At 34.9% G+C, this 26980-nt stretch overlaps 2 protein-coding genes across 3 annotated transcripts; one reads left to right on the forward strand and one right to left on the reverse strand.

Moving 5' to 3' along the window:
* Positions 1-484: 484 nt before the first annotated feature.
* On the reverse strand, positions 485-6933 carry LOC127451654 (histone chaperone asf1b-A-like). The gene is made up of 4 exons (XM_051716505.1): positions 6550-6933; positions 5762-5877; positions 1608-1784; positions 485-1275 (listed from the first exon to the last, which is right to left on the reverse strand). Exons 1-4 carry the CDS (start codon positions 6656-6658, stop codon positions 1084-1086), a joined length of 594 nt encoding a protein of 197 aa, XP_051572465.1. The 5' UTR covers positions 6659-6933; the 3' UTR covers positions 485-1083.
* A 3895-nt stretch (positions 6934-10828) lies between these two features.
* On the forward strand, positions 10829-25989 carry LOC127451659 (protein crumbs homolog 3-like). Of its 2 annotated transcripts, none has more exons than XM_051716511.1 (4): positions 10829-11242; positions 12421-12544; positions 22978-23024; positions 23677-25989. In XM_051716511.1, exons 2-4 carry the CDS (start codon positions 12439-12441, stop codon positions 23884-23886), a joined length of 363 nt encoding a protein of 120 aa, XP_051572471.1. In that variant the 5' UTR covers positions 10829-11242; positions 12421-12438; the 3' UTR covers positions 23887-25989. The 2 variants fall into 2 exon arrangements, with proteins under 2 accessions (XP_051572471.1, XP_051572470.1); XM_051716510.1 differs by having other exon boundaries at positions 10835-11242; positions 12341-12544; positions 23677-25988.
* The last annotated feature ends 991 nt before the right edge of the window (positions 25990-26980 follow it).

Below are 26980 nucleotides of genomic sequence, written 5' to 3' on the forward strand. Positions count from 1 at the left end.
CAAAACAACCACACTGAGGTCATATGCGCGGGTATATGCATTGCTTTCGACAACTAAATCGAGCGCTTCGTTTGCAATGAACGAATTTGTCGTGCGCGAGATGCATTTAATGCAAAACAAATGCATTTAATGGAGAATTTTGGGATGCACATGTTGCATGCTTTACTGTGCATCCCAACTGCATTTTAAGGCAGGAATATTTTGCACTAAAATACAAATTCGTGTAAAACCCATTAGGGGATATTATTTGATTAAAACTGGACACTGACTTAATGATGTCTTATCAAGTGAAATGTGATGAATTATCACAGATGCAGCAATAGTCCAGGTTGCCTAGCAACAACAAGCAAGCGGCTTCTGTCACTCCAAACATGGTGCAGAAGGTGAACTACTGCATAATGCAACACACTTTTTATGAATGAAAATACTGCACAGCTGCAGATCACAAATATACACCACAAATCATAGTACAACTTCAATGAACATTTTTATCATGTAACAAAACATTTATTTCAATGAGAACTGGCACACAAAGAGACATTATATATATATATATATATATATATATATATATATATATATATATATATATATATATACACACACACACACACACAATACAATACAGTCCCAACTACAAAAAATATTGGCAAGAGAAGCTGCAACCATTTGTAGCTTATTTTTTTGCATTATTCATTTGAAAACTTATTTGATCTCCCACCCTCTTCGGTTTGAGAAATGATCAGTTTTTGATCAAAAGGTTAATGTGCCATGAGAGAGACAGCATTAGATGCAGAACACATCCTAATCATGTCTTAGACTCATGACTCACCAGCTCTCCATTTAAATTTCAAACTGAAAAGAAAATATTTTAATTGCATATCGGAGAAAAGAGCTGCCTGAATGTGCACACCACTGATTCATTTCAAATAGGTGTGACACCTGTGACAAAATTAGATACACTTTTTTTTTTCAGTGACTGGTGTGTTTGAATAATCTCGCCTCTCCTCCACAGTGTCCAGATTGACCTGAGTTCATGGGTGGGCCTTGAGATGTAAGGATTATTCACAGGAGCCTGCGTCACTACAAACAGTCCATGGAGTTGTCTGGCATCAGTCCCAGTGGAGGTGCTTTGCCCGGGGTGCAGGATGGGGGCAGCATGGTGTTCGGTGCGGGGTCTACGTTCTCTGAATCCTCCATCTTCTCAGCATATCCCTCCCAGTTGATGTGAAATCTGGTTACACGTGGGTTTGAAGCCAGGATGTTCCTCTGGAGCTGAGACAAAGCACATAAAATGTCTTTGAATTCACCAATAGATAGTTATTTTGGCTAATTATTACATATTTTGGCTAAATTTACCAAATCTATATCCATTCCACAGAATACCATAGATTTCTTTGCAGAAAATGCAAAGTAGTCTGCAAATTCTGATTGCGATCATACATACAGTACAAGACTCAAATGAAACCTAGCTCTATTTAGCATATTATGCCAAATTTTATTTCACAAATATTGATGTATACAAGGTCCAAATAAATAAAACTACTTAAAAACAAAGTGTGCTTTGAAATGTCAAGTCTTAAATATTAAGAAATGCATTCACTTACCTGTCCATAGTCAGGTTTAAGGGGTGGGTCCTCACGAAGCTCAGTGTCTGTGTACTCATTGTTAACATAGTAGCCGATGCGTATGAACTCTTGTCCTCTGTATGTACATGTGATTAAAACAACAGTAACGCCCACAGCATCACTCTCAGGTATTAGGGTGGTGTTTGGAGCTTCTGCCTTTTGCATGACAGACAAAAATACAATGACACAGCTTTCAGTTACTGACTCTTACTGGGTGTAACTGCCGGTTAAGTGCAATAATTGTCCTTTGCATATGTAAATTCAATACAAAATAACATTAAGAGATTAGTTTAGAAAATTCAGATATAATTGTACTCACGCTAATATCATTTCAAACCCGTAAGACATTCTTCATACTGCTCTTTCCCATAGAATAAAAATAAATAGTGACTGTAGACTATCCAAGAAGTGCTATAAAAAGTCTATGACTACGTATGCACTATATTTCAAGTCTTTAAAAAGTCATACGATAGCTTTGTGTGAGGCACAGACTGAAATTTAAAGATAGGTTTTCTGTAAAAGAGATAGTTTACACAAACGTAGATTTTTAGAAGAATATTTCAGTTCTGTAGGTCTATACAATGCAAGTGAATGGTGGCCAGAACTTTGAAGGTCCAAAAATCACATAAAGGCAGCATAAAAATAATCCATAAGACTCCAGTGGTTTAGTATTTGTCTTCTGAAGCGATGCAATCACTTTGGGTAAGAAACACATCAATATTTTAAACCTTTTTTTTTATTATAAATCTCCACTTTTACTTTCAGAATGCTAAAGTGAAAGTAGTGAAAATAAAAGTGAAAGTGGAGATTTATAGTAAAAAAGGACTTAAATATTGATCTGTTTCTCACCAAGACCTATCGTATCACTTTAGAAGATATATATTTAACCACCATTGGAGTCGTATGGGTTACTTTTATGTGGCCTTTATGTGCTTTTTGGAGCTTGAAAGGTCTGGTCACCATTCACTTCCATTGTATGGACCTACAGAGCTGAAATATTCTTCTAAAAATCTTTGTCTGTGTTCTGCAGAAGAAAGAAAGTCATACACATCTAGGATAGCATAAGGGTGAGTAAATAATGAGACAATTTTTGTTTTTGGGTGAACTATCCCTTTAAGTTGATATTCAAAGAAAACCTTTCATTCCACCATAGCTCTCAAATCTTATTCTCACTTCACATATTCAAACTTGATCACTCATGAAAACCAAAGCTGTTGGACATAAATTATGTCAAACGTAGTGCGATGCGTCTGGACATGCCATTTGAATATGACGCAAATAGATTTGAGAGCTGCAGCAAAGGGGGAGATTATCATTGAATAATAACGCCTTAAATTTTGGTCTGTTCCTCACAAAAACAAAATATATATATATATATATATATATATATATATATATATATATATATATATTGTATGGCTTCAGAAGACTTAAAATATTGCACACAAGTTGTATGGACTACTTTTATGATGCTTTTTTTAGTCCTTTCTGCTACTTGACAGCCCATGTTCACTGTATGCTTTTGTTGTATGGTACAGAGTATAAAGCCCAAATTATACTTCGGTTTTGATGCAACACTTAGCGTCTGAGTACAGTCGAATGTTAGCATTTCAAAGTATACTTCATTTGACTGTGCGCACATACACAGGCGTTGGTACATGCGTGCTATGACTGCTATGAGAGACTGGACTATTTATCTTCAAGAGTTTTGACCCATAAATATGTCTTTAAATTCCTTCATACAAATGCAGGTATCTCCTGACTGCCCCACACACACGCTCTTGACGTGCACATCCACTGTTGTTTTTACCTTTATCTCCTGTTGTTCAGCTGCATATACATCCTCTAACACAGTGGTTCTCAACCTTTTGTTGATTAATTATAAACAGCAGACTTACTCTAAACACATGTAAAAACAATAAATACAAAATATAAATATTTATAAGTTATGTATAATATTCCCTCACTCCCCTAATGTAGCCTATGACAAATTTAATAGAGTTGGAGTAATATGTTAATATTTATTATCAATTTATTTCTGCCTAAAGTACAGTTAGTGTTACTGTAGTAAATTCAAGGATGGTGATGTAGAATTCTGTGCCGAATTTAAATGGTTTCCAATGCAGAGCTGCGCGTTTAAGAGCTCCAGACCGGTCTGCAAGTAAAAACGCACCTTCTTTGCCTCGCACTGCTCTGTCCATTGAGCGTATCCATCTACAGAGCCCTACAGGTGCATTAGCAGAGGTTGTGCCTCTGCCTGTGTATTTGACGCTGCTAAACCAGATACTTCAGATGCGTCGTTAGACTTCAAAATCAGATGAACCGCAAATCAAATGCGTACCATCCCATATAATTGAGAACCAACTGATATACTCTAATTCTAGATAAACGTTTTAATGCAAAAACTTGACGATAGATTTGATTATTATGACTGATAAAAGCCCCTCATATGTAACCTAATGCCCCCTCTCTACTAATTTGCTCTCAGCGCCCCCTGGCATCCTTTGAATGCCCCAGTTGAGAACCCCTGGTGTAGCACTTCTTCGTGACAGCAACGACTCAAATGTGATTGTTGCAAATTTGTGAACCCACTAATTAGTGCAAATAATTCACAACCACACCATCTTTTTCCAGAGCAGCCTGTATTTCTCCTGAGGTTACCTGTGGGTTTTTCTTTGTATCCCGAACAATTCTTCTGGCAGTTGTGGCTGAAATCTTTCTTGGTCTACCTGACCTTGGCTTGGTATCAAGAGATCCCTGAATTTTCCACTTCTTAATAAGTGATTGAACAGTACTAACTGGCATTTTCAAGGCTTTGGATATCTTTTTATATCCTTTTCCATCTTTATAAAGTTCCATTACTTTGTTACGCAGGTCTTTTGACAGTTCTTTTCTGCTCCCCATGGCTCAGTATCTAGCCTGCTCAGTGCATCCACGTGAGAGCTAACAAACTCATTGACTATTTATACACAGACACTAAGTGCAATTTAGTGGGAAATTAACCTTTAATTGTCATTTAAACCTGTGTGTGTCACCTTGTGTGTCTGTAACAAGGCCAAACATTCAAGGGTATGTAAAATTTTGATCAGGGCCATTTGGGTGATTTCTGTTACCATTATGAATTAAAAAGGAGCCAAACAACTATGTGATAATAAATGGCTTCATATGATCACTATGCTTAAATAAAAGACAGTTTTTTTGCATGATCAGTCATATTTTCAAAATCAATGCCAAAATGTCACAATTTCTGCCAGGGTATGCAAAATTTTGAGCACAACTGTATATGTTATGTTGCTGTATAAGTGCGGAGATATCTCACTCTGAATAACAGTAGTAAATTCTCCAAATGCACAGGTAGATCTATGAAAGAAGCTAAAGTGAACAAGCATAATAATAACAATCCAAAATATCTTATTCATATTCCTTATTTTAAATACCAATGCAATGAAGTGTGTAGATTAAACAGACACACAACTCTTTGAAAATGGCAAAAGCTGAAAGACCCTTATTTATTAACATTACTATTTAGAAAACTGCATTTAAATAAAATGTAAAGCAGTCTGGTGCTATTTTTTAAGCAATGAACTTGAGTCTTCTCTGAGTAAATTTATTTTTTTGGGATTTTTTCCTCAATTTGGAATGCCCAATTCCCAATGCACTCTAAGTCCTCGTGGTGGCGTAGTGACTTGCCTCAATCCGGGTGGCGGAGGACGAATCTCAGTTGCCTCCATGTCTGAGACTGTCAATCCGCACATCTTATCACATGGCTTGTTGAGCGCTTTACAGCAGAGACATAGGACATGTGGAGGCTTCACGCTATTCTCCGCGGCATCCACGCACAACTCACCACGCGCCCCACTGAGAGCGAGAACCACATTATAGCGACCACAAGGAGGTTACCCCATGTGACTCTACCCTCCCTAGCAACCGGCCAATTTAGTTGCTTAGGAGACCTGGCTGGAGTCACTCAGCACACCCTGGATTTGAACTCACGATTCCAGGGGTGGTAGTCAGCGTCTTTACTCGCTGAGCTACCCAGGCCCACTTCTCTGAGTTATTAAAAAGTGTCAGTTAAATTAAAAGATAATGTGGCCCAATAATAGTCTAAATAAAGTTAATTTCATAATCTCAACCTGAAACACAAACATGTGTCGCCCTGCAGGAACTGGGCCAACAAGGACAGAGTCAAGAGTTTGATCATACTCCTCACTTTCTGCTGAGCCCACATAAATAATCTTCCATTCCAGATCTATAACACAGAAACACAAGAACATGTTTAGGCAAAGTGTAGATTTTCTGGCTACAGCATACTGCATTATTAATGATAATGCATTGGAATTACAAATGCAGTATTTAAAGAAAGCAACAGGCTAATATGCTGTTTTCCTACATGGCATACTATTGTTCATCAATCAACTTAGTCTAGCATGCTTTTGCAGTAAACAGAGAAAATATGAAGGTTTTCATATGGTAAATCTGAATCACAATTTAAAAGAATAGCTATGGTGCCATTTGTCAATTCTGTACCACAATGGATCTGCAGTATTGCAATTCTTCATTTGGAGTATAGTGGCTACATTTACATTATCAAATGTGTTTATAGTACTATCATTGTATTTATGCATAAGCAACAATTATGATTTGTATGTATTTCAGATACTCCTTGTATCAGATTAGATTCATGTACCGCTGCTATGAACAGGGCAAGAGAGTGCAGCATTAGTTCGACAGTTTTATTTTGGAGAATAAATTATAAAGTTAAAGTAATATAACTTTGGCGCATATTACAACTTCATCGCACGCTTCAATTACCCGCCATTCTGACGTCATATGGGGGAGTTAGCGAGTTAGCAAGCTAGCCAATAAAGTACACTGGAAACACATACACGAAACTATTAAAATGTAAAACTTCAATACTCACCCTCCGGAAGATCATCCATGCACTCAAAAGTTATCTCGAACTGAAACGGGTTTCCAAATGGACTTGGGTTGTCCAGTACAGCTACATTTAGCACTTGCACTTTTGCCATAGCTCTACTATCTCAATAAGAGAAAACAGATCAACCGCGATGAATTCTGAACACCCAACGAACGTTAAAAAAAACACTCGACGAATTATTTTCGCTTGCTTCTATTAGCTTGCGAGCTATTTCATTGACTTGGTTGTCTCTCCTCCCAATTTAAAAGATAAAATAAAGCACATAAATACCTGGAGAAACGTGTAAATGTTAAATAAAGGTTATTTCGAGCAGCTGTATCCTACACTGACAGTCAGACAATACAACCTGCGAGCAGCGACGCTCTCTCCCGCCAGAGTTTTCAGACAGTCTTCGCGCTGATTGGTCAACAACCCAAAAGTCCCGGGTTTCGCAAACGCTGATTGGACGATAATGACAGTATTAAAAAAGGACAAGAAATTCACTGGATTTGTCCATCATCTTGGGTGGTCATGAGCAGCAGAACCTGGGCTATATATTTATTAAAAACTGAAGGTGCAAACTTTTAATTAGATCATTAGAAATAACAAAGTCTACGAGCCAGCAAATATATGGCAAATAATTGTGCATGTATAAGTGTGTGTGTGTGTGTGTGTGTGTGTGTGTGTGTGTATATATATATATATACACACACACACACACACACACACACACACATAATTATTTCACACTGCTCTTTCTTACACACTCCTTAAACGAGCAATTCCTCAGATTTTTGTAGACCAGTGCCCTTTTAAACTAAAATAGTCATGTATCATGTGAGTTGTAAAAGAATGGGAATCATTCCAGCAGGATCAGTGATGCAGGATGCATTAATTCTAGGCATTGTGTCTTTATCAAGAAATACCGTAATCTTTAATTCTATCCCAAGATGAGTAACAAGAGTCGATGATGAACCCACAGCCGTTTTGAAGCATATGGGGGACATAAGCAAATTCCTACTTGGCCCCAAGCAAATTTACCCCCACCCCACGCAATACAGTCTTCAACCAATTTGAATATTTTAACTTAAAATTGTAATATATTAATTAAACAAAAAAAAAAAAAAAAAAAAAACCAACAACAACAACAATATATAAAATTAAACTACTAATAAATAACTATACAAATTAATAATAAATGTCTATAAATAACAATAAATAATAACTATATAAAAAAATTGTTTTTAATAAAAATACAAATAAAAAAACTGACCTTGTTTGCGGCGCCCCCTGGTGGCTCGGAGGCCCTAATTGACCGCTATAAGCTTGGGTTCAACGGGGCTAAAGGCACACCTTAAAGGAATGTTCCGGGTTCAATACAAGTTAAGCTCAATCGACAGCATTTGTGGCATAATGTTGACTACCACAAAAATTAATTTCGTCTCTTTCCTCCTTTTCTTGAAAAAAAGCAAAAAAGAAGGTTACAGTGAGACACTTACAATGGAAGTGAATGGGGCCAATTTTTTGGAGGGTTTAAACACAGAAATGTGAAGCTTATAATTTTATAAAAAGCACTTACATTAATTCTTCTGTTAAAACTAATGTATTATTTGAGCTGTAAAGTTGTTTAAATTGTCATTTTTGCAGTCCTTTTAGGGGTTTATGGTTTGTTGACATTACATCGTCATGGATACAAAGTTGTAAAATTGGCTATAACTTTATACAGAAAAGGTTATTTAAGTGATTTTATCACACTAAAATCATGTTTACACGCATATCCTTTATGTCTTGTGTCTAAACTTTTGAAACGGTGAGTATTTTAACATTAAAAAATTGGCCTCATTCATTTCCAAGTGCCTCACTGGAGCCTCGATTTTTTTTTTTTTTTTGTTTTTTTTTTTAAAGAAAAGGAGGAATGAGTCGAAATTATATTATATTTTTGTGGTAGTCAACATTATGTCACAAATGCTGTCGATTGAGGTTAACTTGTATTGAACCCGGAACATTCCTTTAAGGAAAATTTGCTTTTTTATTTTTTTTGGTCATAAAATGTATCAAGGTCAAAAAAAATTATTTCTTTTTATTGAATATTGATGGAGCAACAAAATTTGTATGAAAAGAAATAATAACAGAAGGCTGTTTTGATTAAAATTTAGTGTTTGTACCCGAAATACTATCCTTTCACTTAAAAAAAAAACAAACAAACTTAGATTTAATGACTTTGAACAAAACTGAAAATGATAAATAAGTATTTTTCCTCAAAATAAATATGAACGTTTCAGGTATTTTCATTAGCTATATAAATTTAGCAGCAAAATAGCGCCCCCAACTGATAACTGTTATGAGCATCATGGCATAAAAATGGCATTAAGCCTCAATAATTCTCTGCAAGGACAATGCTATGAGAATTCGCAAAATGACTGACAGGCAGAAAGTGTCACATTATTGTTTGCTGTTTACACAGTGCTGTAACAGGGACTGGTGAGATATCTCACGACACCTATTTCAGTGATATCTTTCAGAGAGAAGGAACATTTTCTGCATATTAATCCATAAAAAAATAGCTTACAGCACCTTTAATAAAAATTATAAAAAATTGCCTCAGAATCAAACTTTATAGACACCACATGCAAAGATCTCATAGATCAGGAAAATTTTGCTGCGCATAGTGACGAACAGGTGTTTAGGTGCTGTGGTGTTTTTTGTTGCTTTTTAGTGTTTTAGGAGTAAATAAAATCAAAGGAGCCTTTTACCCCGTGGTGTCCTTTAACATGTTGTACCATATTATCCAAAACTTTTTACCAATACTGGTTAGACAAGATCAAAGCATGACCCAGAAAACAAAACACATACCCCTAGCATTAGCATATGGTATCTGTTTGGTTATTTTTTATTTGTATTTTTAAGGGAACCAATACCTAATGTTCTAGGTACATTCTATTTAGGTTACATTTTTCTGTAACCATAAACTAACCCTCCTAGTATGCTGCAGGGAGGTTTTTGTGACAACCTAAAAATAACTTGTAGATAACATTCTCTAATGTTTAATTTTATGTTTTAATGTTATGGTTAATTGCATGTTTATTCAAAATGTAATATCTATCAATTAATTTCTGATTAAAAAAACAAAAAATCTAGACTGTGATGAAGTCACTGGTTATTTGGAATAATTTACTTCGGTATCTGAATATTAATGTCCGCTGCTGATGTATGTGTTTTTAGGAAATGCAAAATCAAGGCTCAATTTTCAGTACGGTATGATAGAAAAAAAAATTAATAAAATAAAATTTGTCTCAGCAAATCTTACATAACCTATTAATGGAAAAATTTCATCTTGCATATTAATGTAATCCTCCATATTATGTGCGATTATGTTTTAACTTATTTAATTAAATAATTGTTCAGAACTTGGGTTGCAGATGTATTATTGATGTACAACAGGGTTTCAGAAGGAATATCGGATAGAGAGTGTTAGGGGAACATTAGAAGAGTGTTAGGGGAACATTCTCTAACCCTACAAGGAATGTTTTTAGTAAACAAACTTTCCTGGCTAATCAAAGAGAACATTAGAATGTCCATTCTGTGGCAACACAAAATTATTAGCTGGGAAGCTGCATGTATGAAAGGTGCAATAGAATAATATATATATATATATATATATATATATATATATATATATATATATATATATATATATATATATATATATATATATATACAACAACCACAATAATAGCCTATATATATATATATATATATATATATAGGCTATTATTGTGGTTGTTGCTTTCTTTTTTAATTTATCTAGATTATCTCATTCGTGGGCCAGTTTTAGGCTACTTTAGGCATTTCCGTGTGTGTGTGTGTGTGTGTGCGCGCGCGCGGGCGAGGTGACAGTCACGAGGTGGTTAATAAGTTTTGTTCAGAGAAGGAAAGGCTGTTGAAAGGCATTAACAGAATTGTGGCATTCCAAAAATGTTGTACATTCTTTTTAAGATTAACGGTCCATCAGCCACCACACGAGGTCGCAACACGGACCGTTTGAAAACACTTCAAGCTAAAGTTACTGATAACTAAATATGACGGCGAGAAAGATATAGCTTTAAGTCAATAGTGTGTTATGAATCTCTATAATAACCTTATCAATAAAACTAGCTCTTTAAATCATCAAAGTAATCAGATACAGAGGCAAAGCATTTAACATCCTCATAATATTCAAACTGACAAGAGTACAAGGCTTAAAACAGTGATAGGTAAGTAACTATTCATTGTCCAGAGCTGAGAGAGGACAAGAGTCTGCGCATCGCTCCAGTGCGCAGGTGGATTTTTGCGCACAATAGCGCGTCTGTCTCGCGCCACAGGTAGTGGCCGGACTCAGGTGTTGTAACACGACACTCAACCATGTGATCAGCGATGGGAATTTAGAAAGACGAAAAAGCCTTCAACAGACCAGCGATCACTCAACACACAATACCAAATGCACAAGGTCACCATTGAAAGCGGGGACGGATCTTGAAGGATAATGTGTTATTATGAGCAGACTATCAATAAGAAACTGGAGTGTCGCGGTAGTTTCGGTTTAAAAACTGCGTTTCTCCGGTAAGGTGAGGCGGAAGCGACCTGTGATCAAGTAAATTGGATATAAAGCGAACATATATACAGGAAACCTGTTCAGATTACGAAAGTGGGCATACAGGTGTGTGTGTGTGTGTGTGTGTGTGTTTTATCTATATTTATCTTTTATTACCTATATTAAGTTTTTGTGTATCGTAGGCTATTAATGTTTCCTGAACAACACAACGCAAATAAGGTGGAAGGAGTGGAATCCATTTCTTATTATTAGTTAATGCATTAGGTATCATTTTCTTTACAGCATTTATTAATCTTTGTTAATGTTAGTTAATAAAAATACAATTGTTAGTTCATGGGTAGTTCATGTTAGTTCATAGTGCATTGACTGTTAACAACTTTTGATTTTTTCAATGTATTACTATATGTTGAAATTAACATTAACCAAGTTATAAGACATAATAAATGCTGTAACACTTTACAATAAGGTTCCATTTGTTAACGTTAGTTAACAATGAACAATACTTATGAAGCATTTATTAATCTTAGTTAATGTTACTGTCAACATATACTAATACATATTTAAAATCAAAGGTTGTATTAGTAAACATTAGTTAATGCACTATGAACTAACAATGAACAACTGTAGTTTTAATAAGTAACATTAACAAAGATGAATAAATGCTGTACAAGTATTATTCATTGTTAGTTCATGTTAACTAATGTTGTTTACTAAAGTTAACAAATGGAACCTTATTGTAAAGTGTTACCAATGAATGTGTATTGAATGAAGAGTAAACGTTTAAAATATAAAAATAATAAAACATTTGTTACTTGATCAGTCAGTGAGTTTCTAAGAATTAAATTCACTCAAAACATCCTGAAGCTCTTAAAATATTTGCATAATATATAGCCTATACACATGGTGACTTATTCTTAAAAGCAGGTTGATGCATAAGAAATTAACCTTAAGCAAAGGCTATTTTGGAACAATTGGGTGCACAAAATGTAAACCTTCTTTTTTTACTTGTATGCTATTTTTCAGCAATTTAAATCAGCTAAGGCAAGCACAGACGGTTGTTTGAACTCAATTTGTGAGTAAAATAATGGGGCTCGCTATACTAAATTACTAACCAGTATTACTGTATATAGTCACAGGTTTGTCTGTTATAAACAGTCAAAGCAATCAAATCTGCAAAGCAACTTTTCTTCTCCTTTTATGCAGCTTGCCAGAGACAGACTATTTTTATTCCTTTGATCTGGAATAAAATGATTTATTGATCACTTCTGATCCACCCTACCCAGAGCATCAGTCCCTTCTGGATGAGGGTAGGGGTGCAGACTGACTCCGTCTCGGGGATGATACAGCAGGTTGGGCTATTGGCAGGGAGTATTCTGCCTCTGCTTCTCAGGAATGCGTTGGCTAATGGTGAGTCACTCGCTCCACCTCTATACTGCCATGTCCGAAACTGAACTTTGTATTCGAGAAGAGAGTATCCGGATTATTAATCACTGCATTCAAACAGCTCACACAACACAAGAGCTGAGTAACAAACCTTTTATTAAACATTAAAACCTTTTAGTTGCCAGATTGTGTCTGGAACACTTTAGACAAGCTCAGTCATGCCAGTTTTCTGCAGAAACATTCAAGGTATTGTTGGAAGGCCATAAAATGAATACATAACACCCATTTAACCTGAAAAGATTTAATCATAGACTTTGTATGGGCGAACCGCATGGAACCTGGTATGAACATGTCCAGGTCATGTTTCACCTCAAAATCAAAAGGAAGAAATAAGTAGTTATATTTTGCTTAAAAAAATGAAGGATCATTATTTGGTTGATGATTAAGTGTCAACAAGTAATTGCGATTATGACGATTAATTAACTGTTTTAGGGCTTTCACGATTAATTGTCATACAAATTGTCATATTTCTTAAGGTGTACAGTATGTGTGCTTCTTACACCTTAAGAAGTCATTTTTACATATTTAACTTCAAATATATAAATAAAAAAAATAAAATAGATGATTTGATAAAACAAAAATAGATGATAAAAAAAATTATTTCATTTTAACGCTTTAAAAACTTAAGAATGACATGTAAAATAATGTTTTAAATATTAAAATATTTCTTAATACTTTAAATATGCCTTTAGCTTAGTTTACATTTTTAGTTTACATATATATATATATATATATATATATATATATATATATATATATATATATATATATATATACAAATTGTAAAAATATAATACAAATTATATTATATCATATTATATTATGCAATAGTAATCTATTTCAGTTCTAATTTCTTTGCTCTTTGATTAAACCCACAAGCTCTTATTTGTCATGAAGCAGAACCTTTGAGATTTAATTTCATCATTATATCACTCCACAGAAAAAGAGTAAGCTTGCGTCTCCTCTGTGTCACTGCGTACCATTAACACAGCGTGTATGAACCAGGAACGTTTGCCATTGCACGATCGTTTTAAAGTGAAATGGAGTGCTTTGCGTTCACTATCAAAATGTATACTTGTTCGTTTATACAGCGCATGCATCAGGAGCTCTTCCGGACAGGAGCTTGTTGACCTCCGTGGTGCTGCTCAGTGACGCTCATCCAGAGTTCAACTAAATGACAAACAAACGTGCTGTTCATGGCATTTATACTGTATATTCGCTTAAAATTATTCCCTTATTTGGGCATTAAAATGTGATTAAAATTCCCTTATTTGGGCATTAAAATGTGATTAAAATTCCCTTATTTGGGCATTAAAATGTGATTAAAATTCCCTTATTTGGGCATTAAAATGTGATTGGAATTTAAAGTTCACAATAATCATGTTTAGATCAAATGACTGCGGTTAGACAGTTATTTAATAATCGCGACAGGCATAATTGTGACATTATTTTCATGACAATTAAGCATAACCCCCCCCCGCACTCCTGGTCTCATTACTAATCAGTACTTTCACACACTCTGTAATGCGAAAAAAAAAAAAGCTATATAAAGCATTTATACCCCATGGTAGTACTTGTACTAGTAATTTATGCTGAAGAAAATGTTAAAAAAGAATTTTATTATTGTATATGAGTGAAGTTGCATGTATTTTTTTTTTATTATTTGGTTAAAGCTACAAGATTCTAATAATTCTTCTATTCTTCTAAATGTCATCTTATTTATTCTGCTGCAAATTTGATGATCTAATTTAAATTTTGACATGTGGCAAAATACACTGAAAAACAAAATTTCCTTTTTTTTAATTGTTTTAACTTAATTCAGTTGTGGACATTGGTTCCACATAATGAAAATGAGATTCTTTGATATGAAATTAAAATGTAGGATCTACTCAAATACTTTGTGTAGTGAAAACCTAAATTAATTAAGGTAACCCAACTTTCAAATAACTCTAATGAACTTTGCAACATGTTGCTAGCTAGTAACACTACAACTAATTATTATTTTGATGATCGATTAATCTAACGATTATTAGAACGATTATTCGACTATTCAGCGATTATTGCACCGATTAATCATTAGCTCTTAACCAATTATTCAGCTTGTGCCCCGACTTAAAAGGTTGTATTAAACGTGCTTACTAACAATAAAGAGGACAAAATCATCTTTTAAAAATACCTCTTAATGATATTCACTGAATTAAGGGAAAAAAAAAAAACTTTTTATGAAGTTTAATTCAGTAAAGAAATTCACTACAAAAAATCCTACTGTTATCAAGTGTTTTTGTCTTGTTTTCCATTTAAAATTGTCTAAAAATCCTTAAAGATACATTTACTTGAAGCAACATATAAGATATTTAGACTTGCTTTAAGAGAATGTATCTTAAATATAAGTGTATTTTGTATACAAGTGTATTTTTTCACTTTTTTATACTTCTGTGAGTGCAGTAAAGACAAAATATACTTATATTCAAGATCTATTCTCAGGTGAATGCATCTTTTTTAAAAGGATTTTTAATATTATATTCAACATTCTCAGATAAAACATTTTCTTCTGCAGTATAGCTGCTAAAGATAATGTACGTTGTTTTAAAGGAGTTTTAGATATTTATATTGGAAAACAAGCCAAAACAAAAACAAATCAAAAATGTATTTTGTTGCAGTGTAAAATTGGGTGAAGACTACCCTCTCTCACCTTTCTGTTCAAAAAAACAAACTCTCTCTTATTAATAAAGCTGCGTATTTCCAATTTTCTTCACAATAAGAAATGCACAGTGACATATTATGATATAATAAGTCGCGAGCCATCACGTTATAATCTAGCTGCATTAAGCTCGAGGGACGAGCATCCTTGTGACAGAGTGCGCCTCAGCCGGATGCAGTTTTAATCTCTCCCCCTTAGAACAGGACATTGGCACAACTCATAGAAGAGGTGCTGCCCGCACAGAGAAATGCCAGTTTCGGAGTTTGTAGTTGTTTACATGATCTGCTTCTGTATTATCTGACCTTTAATAAAGCTATAACGCATTAAATATAACTGCATTTAAGATATAACACCAGGTTGTTTCCTTTAAAGAGCTCCAGCTCCACTTATTCTGCAACGAGAGTGCTTCTGTATTTACTTATTTTGTATTTTTGCATTATAATTCCCTCATACATTGCGATCTACATCACCTGAAACTGTTTGGAAAGTTTGGAGTGCGTCTGGACTGTGAGCTGTGTAATTCTTCCTCTCCTCAGTCAGGTGCAAACTGCAGTGCTGCTCTCGCACATCATCATTAGAGTTTAATGTGATCTCATGTTACGTTAAATGACATCAAACAACTATTCGACAATGAAAATCTTTGTCGACATTTTTTTATTGTTGACTTTGTTGGTAATGTCGACTAATCGTTTCAGCCCTGCTGGCTAGTAAGAATCACATTAGTATATCATATATATGTTTGTACTGTATAACAAGTAAGGTGCTGCTGAGAATTAACAGATCCTCAATCAGTCATTATACTGATGATCCTCCAGTATTTGCTTCATAAGAATATCAACAGATTCTTTAATAGTAATGTACTCAACCCCTAAACATTAGCTCCACTCTTCTCTACAGTGGTAATAAAAAATATTAAACATGACAGAAACCAGATCCAAGATTTTTGGATGAAGGTTCAGAATTATTTGTGTGACGTTTTGGGCACTCAAATTTTACTTTGCCCCAGACTTTGTATTTTGGGCGATGGAGCAGTCATAAATTTGGAGGACAAATATATAAAAAATTGGATTCTGACTAGTATTATGATTGGCAGACAGATTATTTTAAGGGGTTGGAAGTCGGATGGAGTGCCACCATTTCCGGAGTGGTGTGTGGAGATGGGGAGGGTGGCAGCTTTTGAGGAGATGGCTGGTAGAAGGCTGGGGTTTGGGGACTTGTTTTTCAGGAAGTGGGGTAGGTATTTGGTAGTTTTGGAGGACTCTCGGGGAAGGAATGGGGAGAGAGAAGTTTAGTTTATGTATGTTTATTATATATTTAATTTTTTTTATAATGTTTTAGGGGTTGTTTGGTTGTGTATTATTTTTATGTGACCACGGGGGTGTTCATTGGGGTTAGGGTGGGGTTGGTGTTTTGGGAGGGATATTAGTGAGGGTTAAAAGTTAAATGTTGATTCGGTGTGTATGTGTTGTGTTTTTCTCTGTTATGTTTTTTCTTTGACTCAATAAAAAATGTTAATTACAAAAAAACATGACGAAACCCCTCTAAATCCCAACATAACAGAACATTAAACACTAAGAAGTCTCCTAAATGTTAAAATACATTCAAATAACATTTAATTTTAAAATTTATTCTCCCAATCCAGTCCCATTCAAAGCATGCTGGGAACTGGAAATCCCCTGGCCTGTTTCAGCAATGCATTGATGCAACTAATATTATTCACATAGTCCCAAAACAATTATATTAAGTGAATATAGGTGGATTGTACACCATGAAATTAAGTTGAGACCAAACGCTACAGAATTGTGTTCCATTAACTCATTTTAAATAAGTTATTGAGCAAACGGTAAAAATCATGTGGAGTGAACACCATCCGTTAGAAGTCTGAATCCATTTGTACATTTCATAGCAATGTGATCATATCACTTTTTGATGACTGTGTTAAATGTACTCTGCCGTTCAAAAGTTTAGGGTCACTTACTCATTCTTCTTTATTATTTTTTCACATTTTAGAATAATAATAAAGTCATCAAAACTATGGAATAACATAAATGGAATTATGGGAATCATGTTGTGACTAAACAAAATCCAAAATAAATCAAAACTGTGTTATATTTTAGCATCTTCAAAGTAGTCACCAAAATGTACTCCTGACATTTTCTCAACCAACTTCTTGAGGTATCACCCTGGGATGCTTTTTAAAGAGTATTGAAGGAGTTCCCATCTATGTTGGGCACTTATTGGCTGCTTTTCTTTATTATTTGGTCCAAGTCATCAATTTCAAAAACTTTTTTTTTAAATAAAATTTTAGTTTTATAATGAAATAAATTAATATGGTGGCACAATTATATTTTTGTCTACAAAACTAATTTCAAACATTTAAGCATACGCCTTCAGATCAAAAGATTTTTAAGATCATGAGAAACATTTCAGTCAAGTGTTTCAGAACTTTTGAACGGCAGTGTACCTTGGACTTAATGCAACATAATTATGTTCTCATCTCAAACATAAATATATTAAGTTGATTTCAAGTGAATTGGTTTAGTATTTTCAGTAAAGTTGCTTTTCCTTTTTTCAGTATACTTTGCATATGGCCCTATAGGCTTTTCTAAAATTATTATTACTTTTCCTCTCATATTTCATTATGAGTCCTGTAACAAGTTATTTTCCTCTTTAAAAGTCTCCTCGCACTTTCGTCCTTGAGGGATTATTTACTCTCCTGTAAATAATTAACATTTTTGCTTTTTCATTTGGATCCTCCCAGTCTCTCTTTCTCTCTTTTTTGTGTGTGTTTTGTGCTGTGATAGCTTTGTAGAGGTGTAAACATTACTTTTAATGATGACTGTGCAAGTGTAATATTTCGTCTTAAGCTAAGTCAACAGTTTGTACCATTGCTTGTGCTCTGACCATTTCACAAGAACACTATGCACACTATGGCTTGTCAAAGTGCAGTGATCATGTGTATCAAAACTTGAGATTTAACAAAGTTGGCAAACTTTTAGATGATTTGGGGTATTAGGGATTGTTGTTGCTTACAGAATTTAGGCTAAGTGTGAGGCACTAATTAATGCTTTGCTGCTCACAAAACCTTATTTCAATTATTTACAATATCTGTAGCCAATTAGATTCTAAATGTTTAATTAATAAAAACACAGTTAACATCTAGTTAAAAAATCGTCAGCTTATGTTTTCCACTGTTTTTCACTACATAAACACAAGGAAGAATGACAGTATTATTCAACAGACAGAACATTTTGTAGTAAAATAAATGTAGGTAAATATTGGGGTTAATGCTGTACATAAAAAATGTTTTTATCAATTTATTAAAACAGACAATTTGAACGTATTGAAGCAAATTAAATCAAACTTATACGAACTCCAATGGCATTTACCATTACCAGTGCAGGGTGTAATCCCTTACAAAGTAAATAGTTACTGTAATCTAATTACTTTTCATTTGAAAAAGAAATAGTGTATGCATTACATTTTAAAATCTTGTAATCAGATTACAGTTACTGACTTTCAATTAATTTAATTACTTTTAAGTACATTATAGGGTTATGCTTATTTCTAATATATTATTAATGTAGAAATTTGAGGTGCTGAATGTATGACTTGTGTGTAACAGTGAACAAGGAAGAAATATAGACATTATTTTGAATTTGTTGAGCAGAAAAGTGTTTTAGAAAATAACTTAAAAATAAAGTAATTAGTAATGTGATTACCTTTCAATGAAGTAATAAGTAATTTAATTAAAATTTTAGAGAAATAATTTGTAATTTGTTTTTTACTATTTTTTACTATTTTTAAGTAACTTACCCAACACTGAATATTACAGTGCTCTCACGTGCGAGTCAGGACTAGAAAAATTAGTAAAGTGACACTATTTTTTTGGAAAATTTATGGCCAAATAAAAAGCACATTAAAATCATTGTGACGTTTACATTGTTGGTTTATTTTATATCTCTAGCAAAATCAGTGCAAATATATTATGAAGATTTGATGCATCATCCAGCTCAATTGTCCCTGAGCGCAAGATGAGCTATCAATACTTCTGGTAAATAAAGATGGTGAATTTTAAGTGTGTGCGTATATCTGCTAAAAGTTTATTTTGTCAGGAGCATGAGAATATTGATGGCTTTAAAGCTTGCAGACATCTCTTTTGTGTGCTAATGAGCAGTTACACAGTAAGCTCCAACACAATCTGTTTGCAAGGTCCACATTTTAAAAATGCACTGAATGTTAAGGTGTTTTGTTTCATGATGTCACTTTTAAATTGTGAGATTGCGCCACAGCAAAGCATATACCCTTTAACACACCATTTGATGTGGAACAAAACCCAAGTTCCCTTTCTTTTATGAATGTTCAGTACACATTTGCTTCCTTTTCTCACCTGTGTGTAAACTACTGTAAATTTAGCCTTAATTCTGAGTACCTTATTATGACGTACAGAACCTGCACGTCATAGTGATGTGACTTGCAATGATATTGACAGCTGTTATTACGACCGCCATCCCTCATATGAAATGTTAAAGAATAATAAGACCTGTTTCTGCAAAACAGCAGGCTTGTGTTGAGCTTTCACACTGACAGCGTTTCTGCTGTGTAACAATACAGCTTTATACAGTTAGTATTTTAAGTATTTTCTTTAATTATAGCCATAAAATGGTTATCTTTGGGAAAATGTAAATAGTAACTTATTACAAAATTCTTACAAACCTGACAGTGAAAAGATGATGTTGATCACATTTAAAGGGATAGTTCACCCAAAAATGAAAATTCTCTCATCATTTACTCACCTTCATAAGATGTGTATAACTTTCTTTCTTCTGCTGAACACAGATGAAGATATTTAGAAGAATATTTCAGCTCTGTTGGTCCTCACAATGCAAGTGAATGAGGCCAGAACTTTGAAGTTCCAAAAAGCACATAAAAGCAGCATAAAAGTAATCTATAAGACTGAAGTGGTTAAATCTATATCTTCTGAAGCGATATGGTAGGTGTGGGTGAGTAACAGCTCAATATTTTTTAATATAAATTCTCCTCCCTGCCCAGTAGGTGGCGATATTCACAAAGAATGTGAATCGCCAAAAACACAAGAAAAATAATCTGAAAGTGAAAGTGGAGATTTACAATAAAAAGGACTTCTGTTTCTCACCCACACCTATCACATTGCTTCTGAAGACATGGATTTAACCACTGGAGTTTTGTGGATTACTTTTATGCTGCCTTTATGTGCTTTTTGGACCTTCACATTTCTGGTCACCATTCACTTGAATTGTATGGACCTACAGAGCTGAGATATTCCTCTAGATATCTTCATTTGTCTTAACGGAACAAAGAAAGTCATACTTTCTGGGATGCCATGAGGGTGAGTAAATGAGAGAATTTACATTTTGTCAGCTGTTCCTTTAAATACAAATGATAATTCATCTGCATGAAACAGAACTGCTTAAAACATCTGGATTCAGTCAGATTTACTGAACAGAAGGTGTGTTTGTGTGCATGTCACTTTAAGTGGAACTTGTATCAAACCCAACAGATGTTGTTTTCAAACAATTGTTTCACTCCACTATTTAATATTGCTTCATAATAGCCTGTATTCCAAGATTATATTGATTATATTAGTAAATAGGTTTACAGTGCATTTTCAAGATGTTTTCTGCTGAGTTCAGTGCACCACATGCGGTCAAACGTGGGCTTAGCGCAGAAACTTGCACATACGTTTCTGCTACACAACAGCGCTCTGCTTAGGCAGGCAGTGCAAATACTGTAATCTGGGCACCAAAATAAATAAATATGCATTGCTTTCAATGAAATATGAAATGGGCCTAAAGAAAAAGTGCTACTTTAACTGCAACAATATAATAAAAGAGCTGCACAGGAATTGAGTTGTGTACCAAAGCCAGCCCGATCTCATAAAAATCACATGACTGTGGTGACATTTTTGCAAAATGACATCACATGGCGCCTTTCACGTATCGCGGCAGTTCCGAGGTGAAATGCCCTCTGTGTGGCACTTACTATCATGTATTAAATCAACAAAACCGACCTTCCTACCCTGAACCTTAAACCTAAACAATAGTGTCATGAAAAGCTCATCTGAGATGAAAAACACAATTGATGAAGCAGCCATGTAATTTTGTGCTGCTTCCATGACACTTTCAGCTCACGTGTCGACTCGCGGTCTCTTCAGGACAGGACATCGAAAGTGCAACACTGTATCAGTTGAGGTACCACACAATTTGATTACAATCAAACAAGCTTGTAAATGCAACTGGTTATGTAATGCAACCGTTAAAATGTATCGCCTTATAGTCATGCACTATAGAGAAGGTGTTTTGTTGTCATAAGATAGTATTGTGTGAGGAACAGAGCAAAAGTAAGTGTTTACAAACTGATAATCTGACATTTTACTCGTGATTTGTGTGAAAGTGAATAAAAGTCATTGTTGTTGTTGCCCCTCTAGTGTTCATTTCACCAGGAAACTGCTGCGACATGTACAACGAGCCATGTAAAAATCATTTTGCAAACATTTAGGTATAGTAACGTGTTTATACCAGGCCTGGTTGCCCAAAGCTCATGTAATCTATAATATACACTGGTGGCCAAATGTTTGGAATAATGTACAGGAAATTGGTACTTTAATTCACCAAAGTGACATTCAACTGATCACAAAGTACAGTCAGGACATTACTGATATAAAAAACAGCACCATCACTATTTGAAAAAAGTCATTTTTGATCAAATCTAGACAGGCCCCATTTCCAACAGCCATCACTCCAACACCTTATCCTTGAGTAATCATGATAAATTGCTAATTTGGTTCTAGAAAATCACTTGCCATTAAATCAAACACAGCTGAAAGTTATTTGGTTCGTTAAATGTAGCTTAACATTGTCTTTGTGTTTGTTTTTGAGTTGCCACAGTATGCAATAGACTGGCATGTCTTGAGGTCAATATTAGGTCAAAAATGGCTAAAAAGAAACAGCTTTCTCTAGAAACTCATCTGTACATCAGAGTCTCTAGTTTGAGAAATAGACGCCTCACATGTCCTCAGCTGACAGCTTCATTGAATTCTACCCGCTCAACACCAGTTTCATGTACAACAGTAAAGAGAAGACTCAGGGGTGCAGGCCTTATGGGAAGAATTGCAAAGAAAAAGCCTCTTTTGAAACAGAAAAACAAAAAGAAAAGGTTAGAGTGGGCAAAGTAACACAGACACTGGACAACAGATAATTGGAAAAGAGTGTTATGGATCTTAACCCCATTGAACTTTTGTGGGATCAGCTAGACTGTAAGGTGCGTGAGAAGTGCCCGACAAGACAGCCACATCTATGGCAAGTGCTTCCGTTAGCGTGGGGTGAAATGTCACCTGAGTATCTGTATAAACTGACAGCTAGAATGTCAAGGATCTGCAAAGCTGTCATTGCTGCACGTGGAGATTTTTTGATGAGAACTCTTTGAAGAAGTTTAAGAAGTTCTGAACATTTTTTTCAAATTGTAATAGTAATTTTTTCATGTTATTAATGTCCTGACTATACATTGTGATCAGTTGAATGCCACTTTGGTTAATAAAAGTACCAATTTCTTTCCATAAGAGCAAAATATGTACATTATTCCAAACTATTGGCCGCCAATGTATATATTCTTATAATCTGTTGGTTTTTATCTCATCATAATGGTTTCTTTTTTGCAGAGACCACCACAATGTCTAGCAACACTACAACTACAACTCCAAGTCAAGTAAGTAGAGATTTTCATTATGTGTTGTAGGGTTTTTCTTTTCTCTGTATTGGCATGAAGGGATACTGCCTATAGATTAATATCTATTTATTTATGTTATAAATAAAGTGGGGTCGAAAAGTCTGAGACCACATATGGATTTTTTCATTTAAATCTGGCAATAAAAATGATTTTGAAAAATTTCAAATAAAGAAAAGTTATGACAGGAAATTAAGAAGTATTTAAGATTCTGTGCTTTTTTACGTTATTAATCAAATGGAAGCAAATTTGTGACATTGATCATGTTAACTCGAGTGCATGCTGTCATTAAAGCAAAAGTGGAACATACTAAATACTTAAAGTCTGAAATTCATGTACATTATATTGCATACATTTTATTGTAAAGAAAAATTCCAAATCTGATTTCTCACTTTCAAATTTATCAATTGTGGTCTTAGACTTTTGGACCCAACTGTATGTTATCGACTTTTGGCCAATATCTCTCTAATCTGGCCAGTGTTAAGTGCTAATTTAAGATGCAAAATATTTGCATCAAAATTTCACTGCATGCCTTAGAATGAAAACATGTCACCTGTGTGCCAGTTTTGGAAATATCTGATCTAGATCAAGCCAGTGGTTTTGTTGATTAACGTTTCTACTTTTCTTTGTCCAGGGCCCCAATATTGTGGCCATTGTAGTACCAACTGTTGTCCTGGGACTGTTGGCTATTTTGACGGCAGTTCTGGTATTTCTGTTCTGCGTTGTCAAAAAGAAGAGACAGACGGAGGGGACGTATCGACCCAGTGCAGAGGAGCAGACAGGAACAAGCAGCGTTGAGACTCCAGACGCCCTCAAACTACCCAAGGAGGAGAGACTGATTTGACGCATTTGGGTTTATGATTAGCCTGAAGCACATGATAATGACTCAAAATGGTCAAACAGATAAACATTAACAAAGCACGTTTTCTGAAGGGGCAAGGCACAAATTTAGCCAAATATTTTGGCTAAACAAAGCGAGTCTGACTACTTGGATGAAACTTGAAGGAATCCCGATCCACTCTGTAAAGGCAACATATTTCACTGGGCGTATTAGTGAAACAAATATTTAACAGAAGAAACCATTGCAATAAAGGTTCACCCAAAAATGAACATTTTGTCATGATTTACTCACACTGATGTTGTCCCATACCCATTTGACTTTTTATGTGGGACACAAAAGGAGACATTTTAATGAATAGCCCCTTTCACACATACTGTTCTGGTACTCCCCCCTTGAACTTTCAAAATGAGAACTACTTAGAGGAACGGCACACCCAAAATGACTTTTCCCTCTTGCATTCGCACATGCAAAAGTAACCACAGTGAGAGGAGAGATGAGGCACTCACCACACAGCTCATGCAGAACTCAGAACTCAACAGAGAACATTCTCTCTAAACGGCTAAGAGGAAGTATAGTTGAACTATAGAAAACGACGTAAAGTACCAAGTAAAAGTACCTAAAATGGGCTTTAGTTCCTGCAGTGGGAAAAGACCTAATATTTTGGTCCATCTTGTCAATACAATGGCAGTTGATTGTGCCTCACTTTAAAGCTTTAAAAAGCACCTAAAAGTATCATAAAAGTAGTCCATGCGACTTAACAGTGGCTTGTGTGTTCATCCGAGAATGTTGTTTTAGCTTTTCTCTCATAGCGCTCATTTACTGCCATTATATTAAAAACATGGACCAGAATTTTCTCTAAAATGTCTCCTTTTGTTTTACACATAAATAAGTTATATGTGTTAAGAATGACATGAGGGTTAGTAAATTTTGACAGAATGTTAATTTCTGAACTAGACTGAACTGTTCCTTTAAACATAGAAACACCACACCAGCATGGTAGAATCACATGTACATTTTAGCAGTCAAATATGTGGAGTGATTTACACCAGACTAGCAGACGCCATTTGCAGGATGAATACTTTTGTTGACAGATCTGCTCATACTGTTCTTTCTTCTTTAGCATTGACATTTCATTCTTATTTTAAATTGTAAGCTATTCCCTGAATGCTGCATTTGTTGTATTCCGTTTTATTGGTTGCTTTAAAAAAAATATCAATAACATATTATACAAATATCAGTGTTTCTATTTGTAAAGTGAAGTGTGTACTTTATTTGCCGCCGGTGACACCAAAGGGAATTGCAATCTGTTTGTTTGAGTGGGCCGACTGGGTTGGACATAACTGCTTTGGCTCAACCAATGATGTGAGTTTGCGGCTGGACTTCTTATTTGTCCGAACAAGTCCAAACTTTTTTTTATAGGAATGCAATTCTGTTTGGTTCTGCTAGTGGTGCAGAAATGACATACTTAACCTTTAAATACTGATTAAATACTGAATACTGATCCAGTTGTTGACAGATTAGGATATCTTGTTGAACCACACAGATTATTTCAGAAGCTGAATTTGGCATGATTTGCCTTAGTTATATTTATCGAAATGTAATTAATCTGATACTACATTTTCAGAAATGTGATCAGTGTAACAATGAATTGTACTTGGAATCATTTTTGATTGTTTTATCATAAGAATGTTTACACCCAAATAATTTCATGCAATCTATTCAGTTTGAGTGCCTGCATCTAATTTTTACCGTTGTGTCTGAGGACAGAATGTCACTTGACACTACTGTAAACATAATCATATTGTATATGTAGTGCAGTTCATATTTATGTACTAAAAATACAAAGAAATTATTTCAAAAAAGGCATCTGTTTGAAGATCTCTGAAATTGCAACTGGAAAGATGTGCTTGGAAATTTTACACTGCAATTAGTGGTTGAGTGATTCAGGTTTATATATGACTGGTAAACAAACATCTTAACAGCAAGGTGGCCAGTGGCTAATATGTCGATATATGGGCCTGTAGTGTGTAATACAATCTAATAATAGCAAATGTGATGTACAATAAAATTGCTATTTATTTTACCAATATATACTCAAAATCACCTAAAAGTATTGGAAAACAGAAAATGTGCACTATCCATTGACCAGGCTGCTGGCGAATCTTGGAACTGACTCTGGGCAGAACCACTTCTGTTAATCAGCCAAGTGGGCAAAGCTGACGGCTGGTGCAGACAATCTCAAAATCTCAAAATAGTCCAAAATCAGGCGATTTAATCAACCTGGCCTAATTTAAATTACATAAATGTCCTGTGCTTGATGTCGTCAAAATGTTCTATGATGGTTGACACTTGTAAAACTGGGTCTGCAGGAGTGGTGTTCTGGAAAGCATAGCAATTACACAGTATTGCTTGAGGCTGTGTCTCACAATATTGCTTGGCACGAACAATGCAAGGCCTTATTACTAGGACTAGATCTTAGCAACATACCTTTTCAATGACAGTGCTCTCTACTGGTAGCTTAGTCTTTCAGGAAGTTCAGTGAGTGCGTCTACATGCACACCACTATGCTGATAACCAGGGGCGACACTTTGTTTTAAAAAAGTGGTGGGGATAGTTTCCCGGTACCAGTTTAAGAGATCCCAAAACAATATTTCAGATGAATGTGATAATTTGATATGTAAACTAACGCTGTTAGTACTGGGATTTTGAGAGTCAGAGGATAAATATAAGGATCAGTGAAATCTTATCCAGACTGATTGGTCTCGTTGTTTAAGGAGTTCTGGGTTCCAATCCATCCATATATAACTTAATAAATGAAGAATGCGTAAATAGATCAGTGGATGTATGTCATAACTGGGGAACACATCTATTTTTATGATTTAACTGGAAAGGAGCACGAGGTGTGGAGCAAGTAGAGTGTGCGTCTGGATGCACAAGAGAACAATGCTACCTGCAAAGTCTTTTTAGCAAGTCAGTCCACTCAACAGCCATCTTTGGAATGTTCTCAGGCAGGCTGGGCAGCTATTTTCTATGTAAACAAGCTGAATACAAGTGCAGCTCCTATCTACTTGAATGAGGAAAGACCGAAATCTCCAAA

The sequence above is a fragment of the Myxocyprinus asiaticus genome, chromosome 14 (genome assembly GCF_019703515.2).
Source record: "Myxocyprinus asiaticus isolate MX2 ecotype Aquarium Trade chromosome 14, UBuf_Myxa_2, whole genome shotgun sequence".
Taxonomy (NCBI): domain Eukaryota; kingdom Metazoa; phylum Chordata; class Actinopteri; order Cypriniformes; family Catostomidae; genus Myxocyprinus; species Myxocyprinus asiaticus.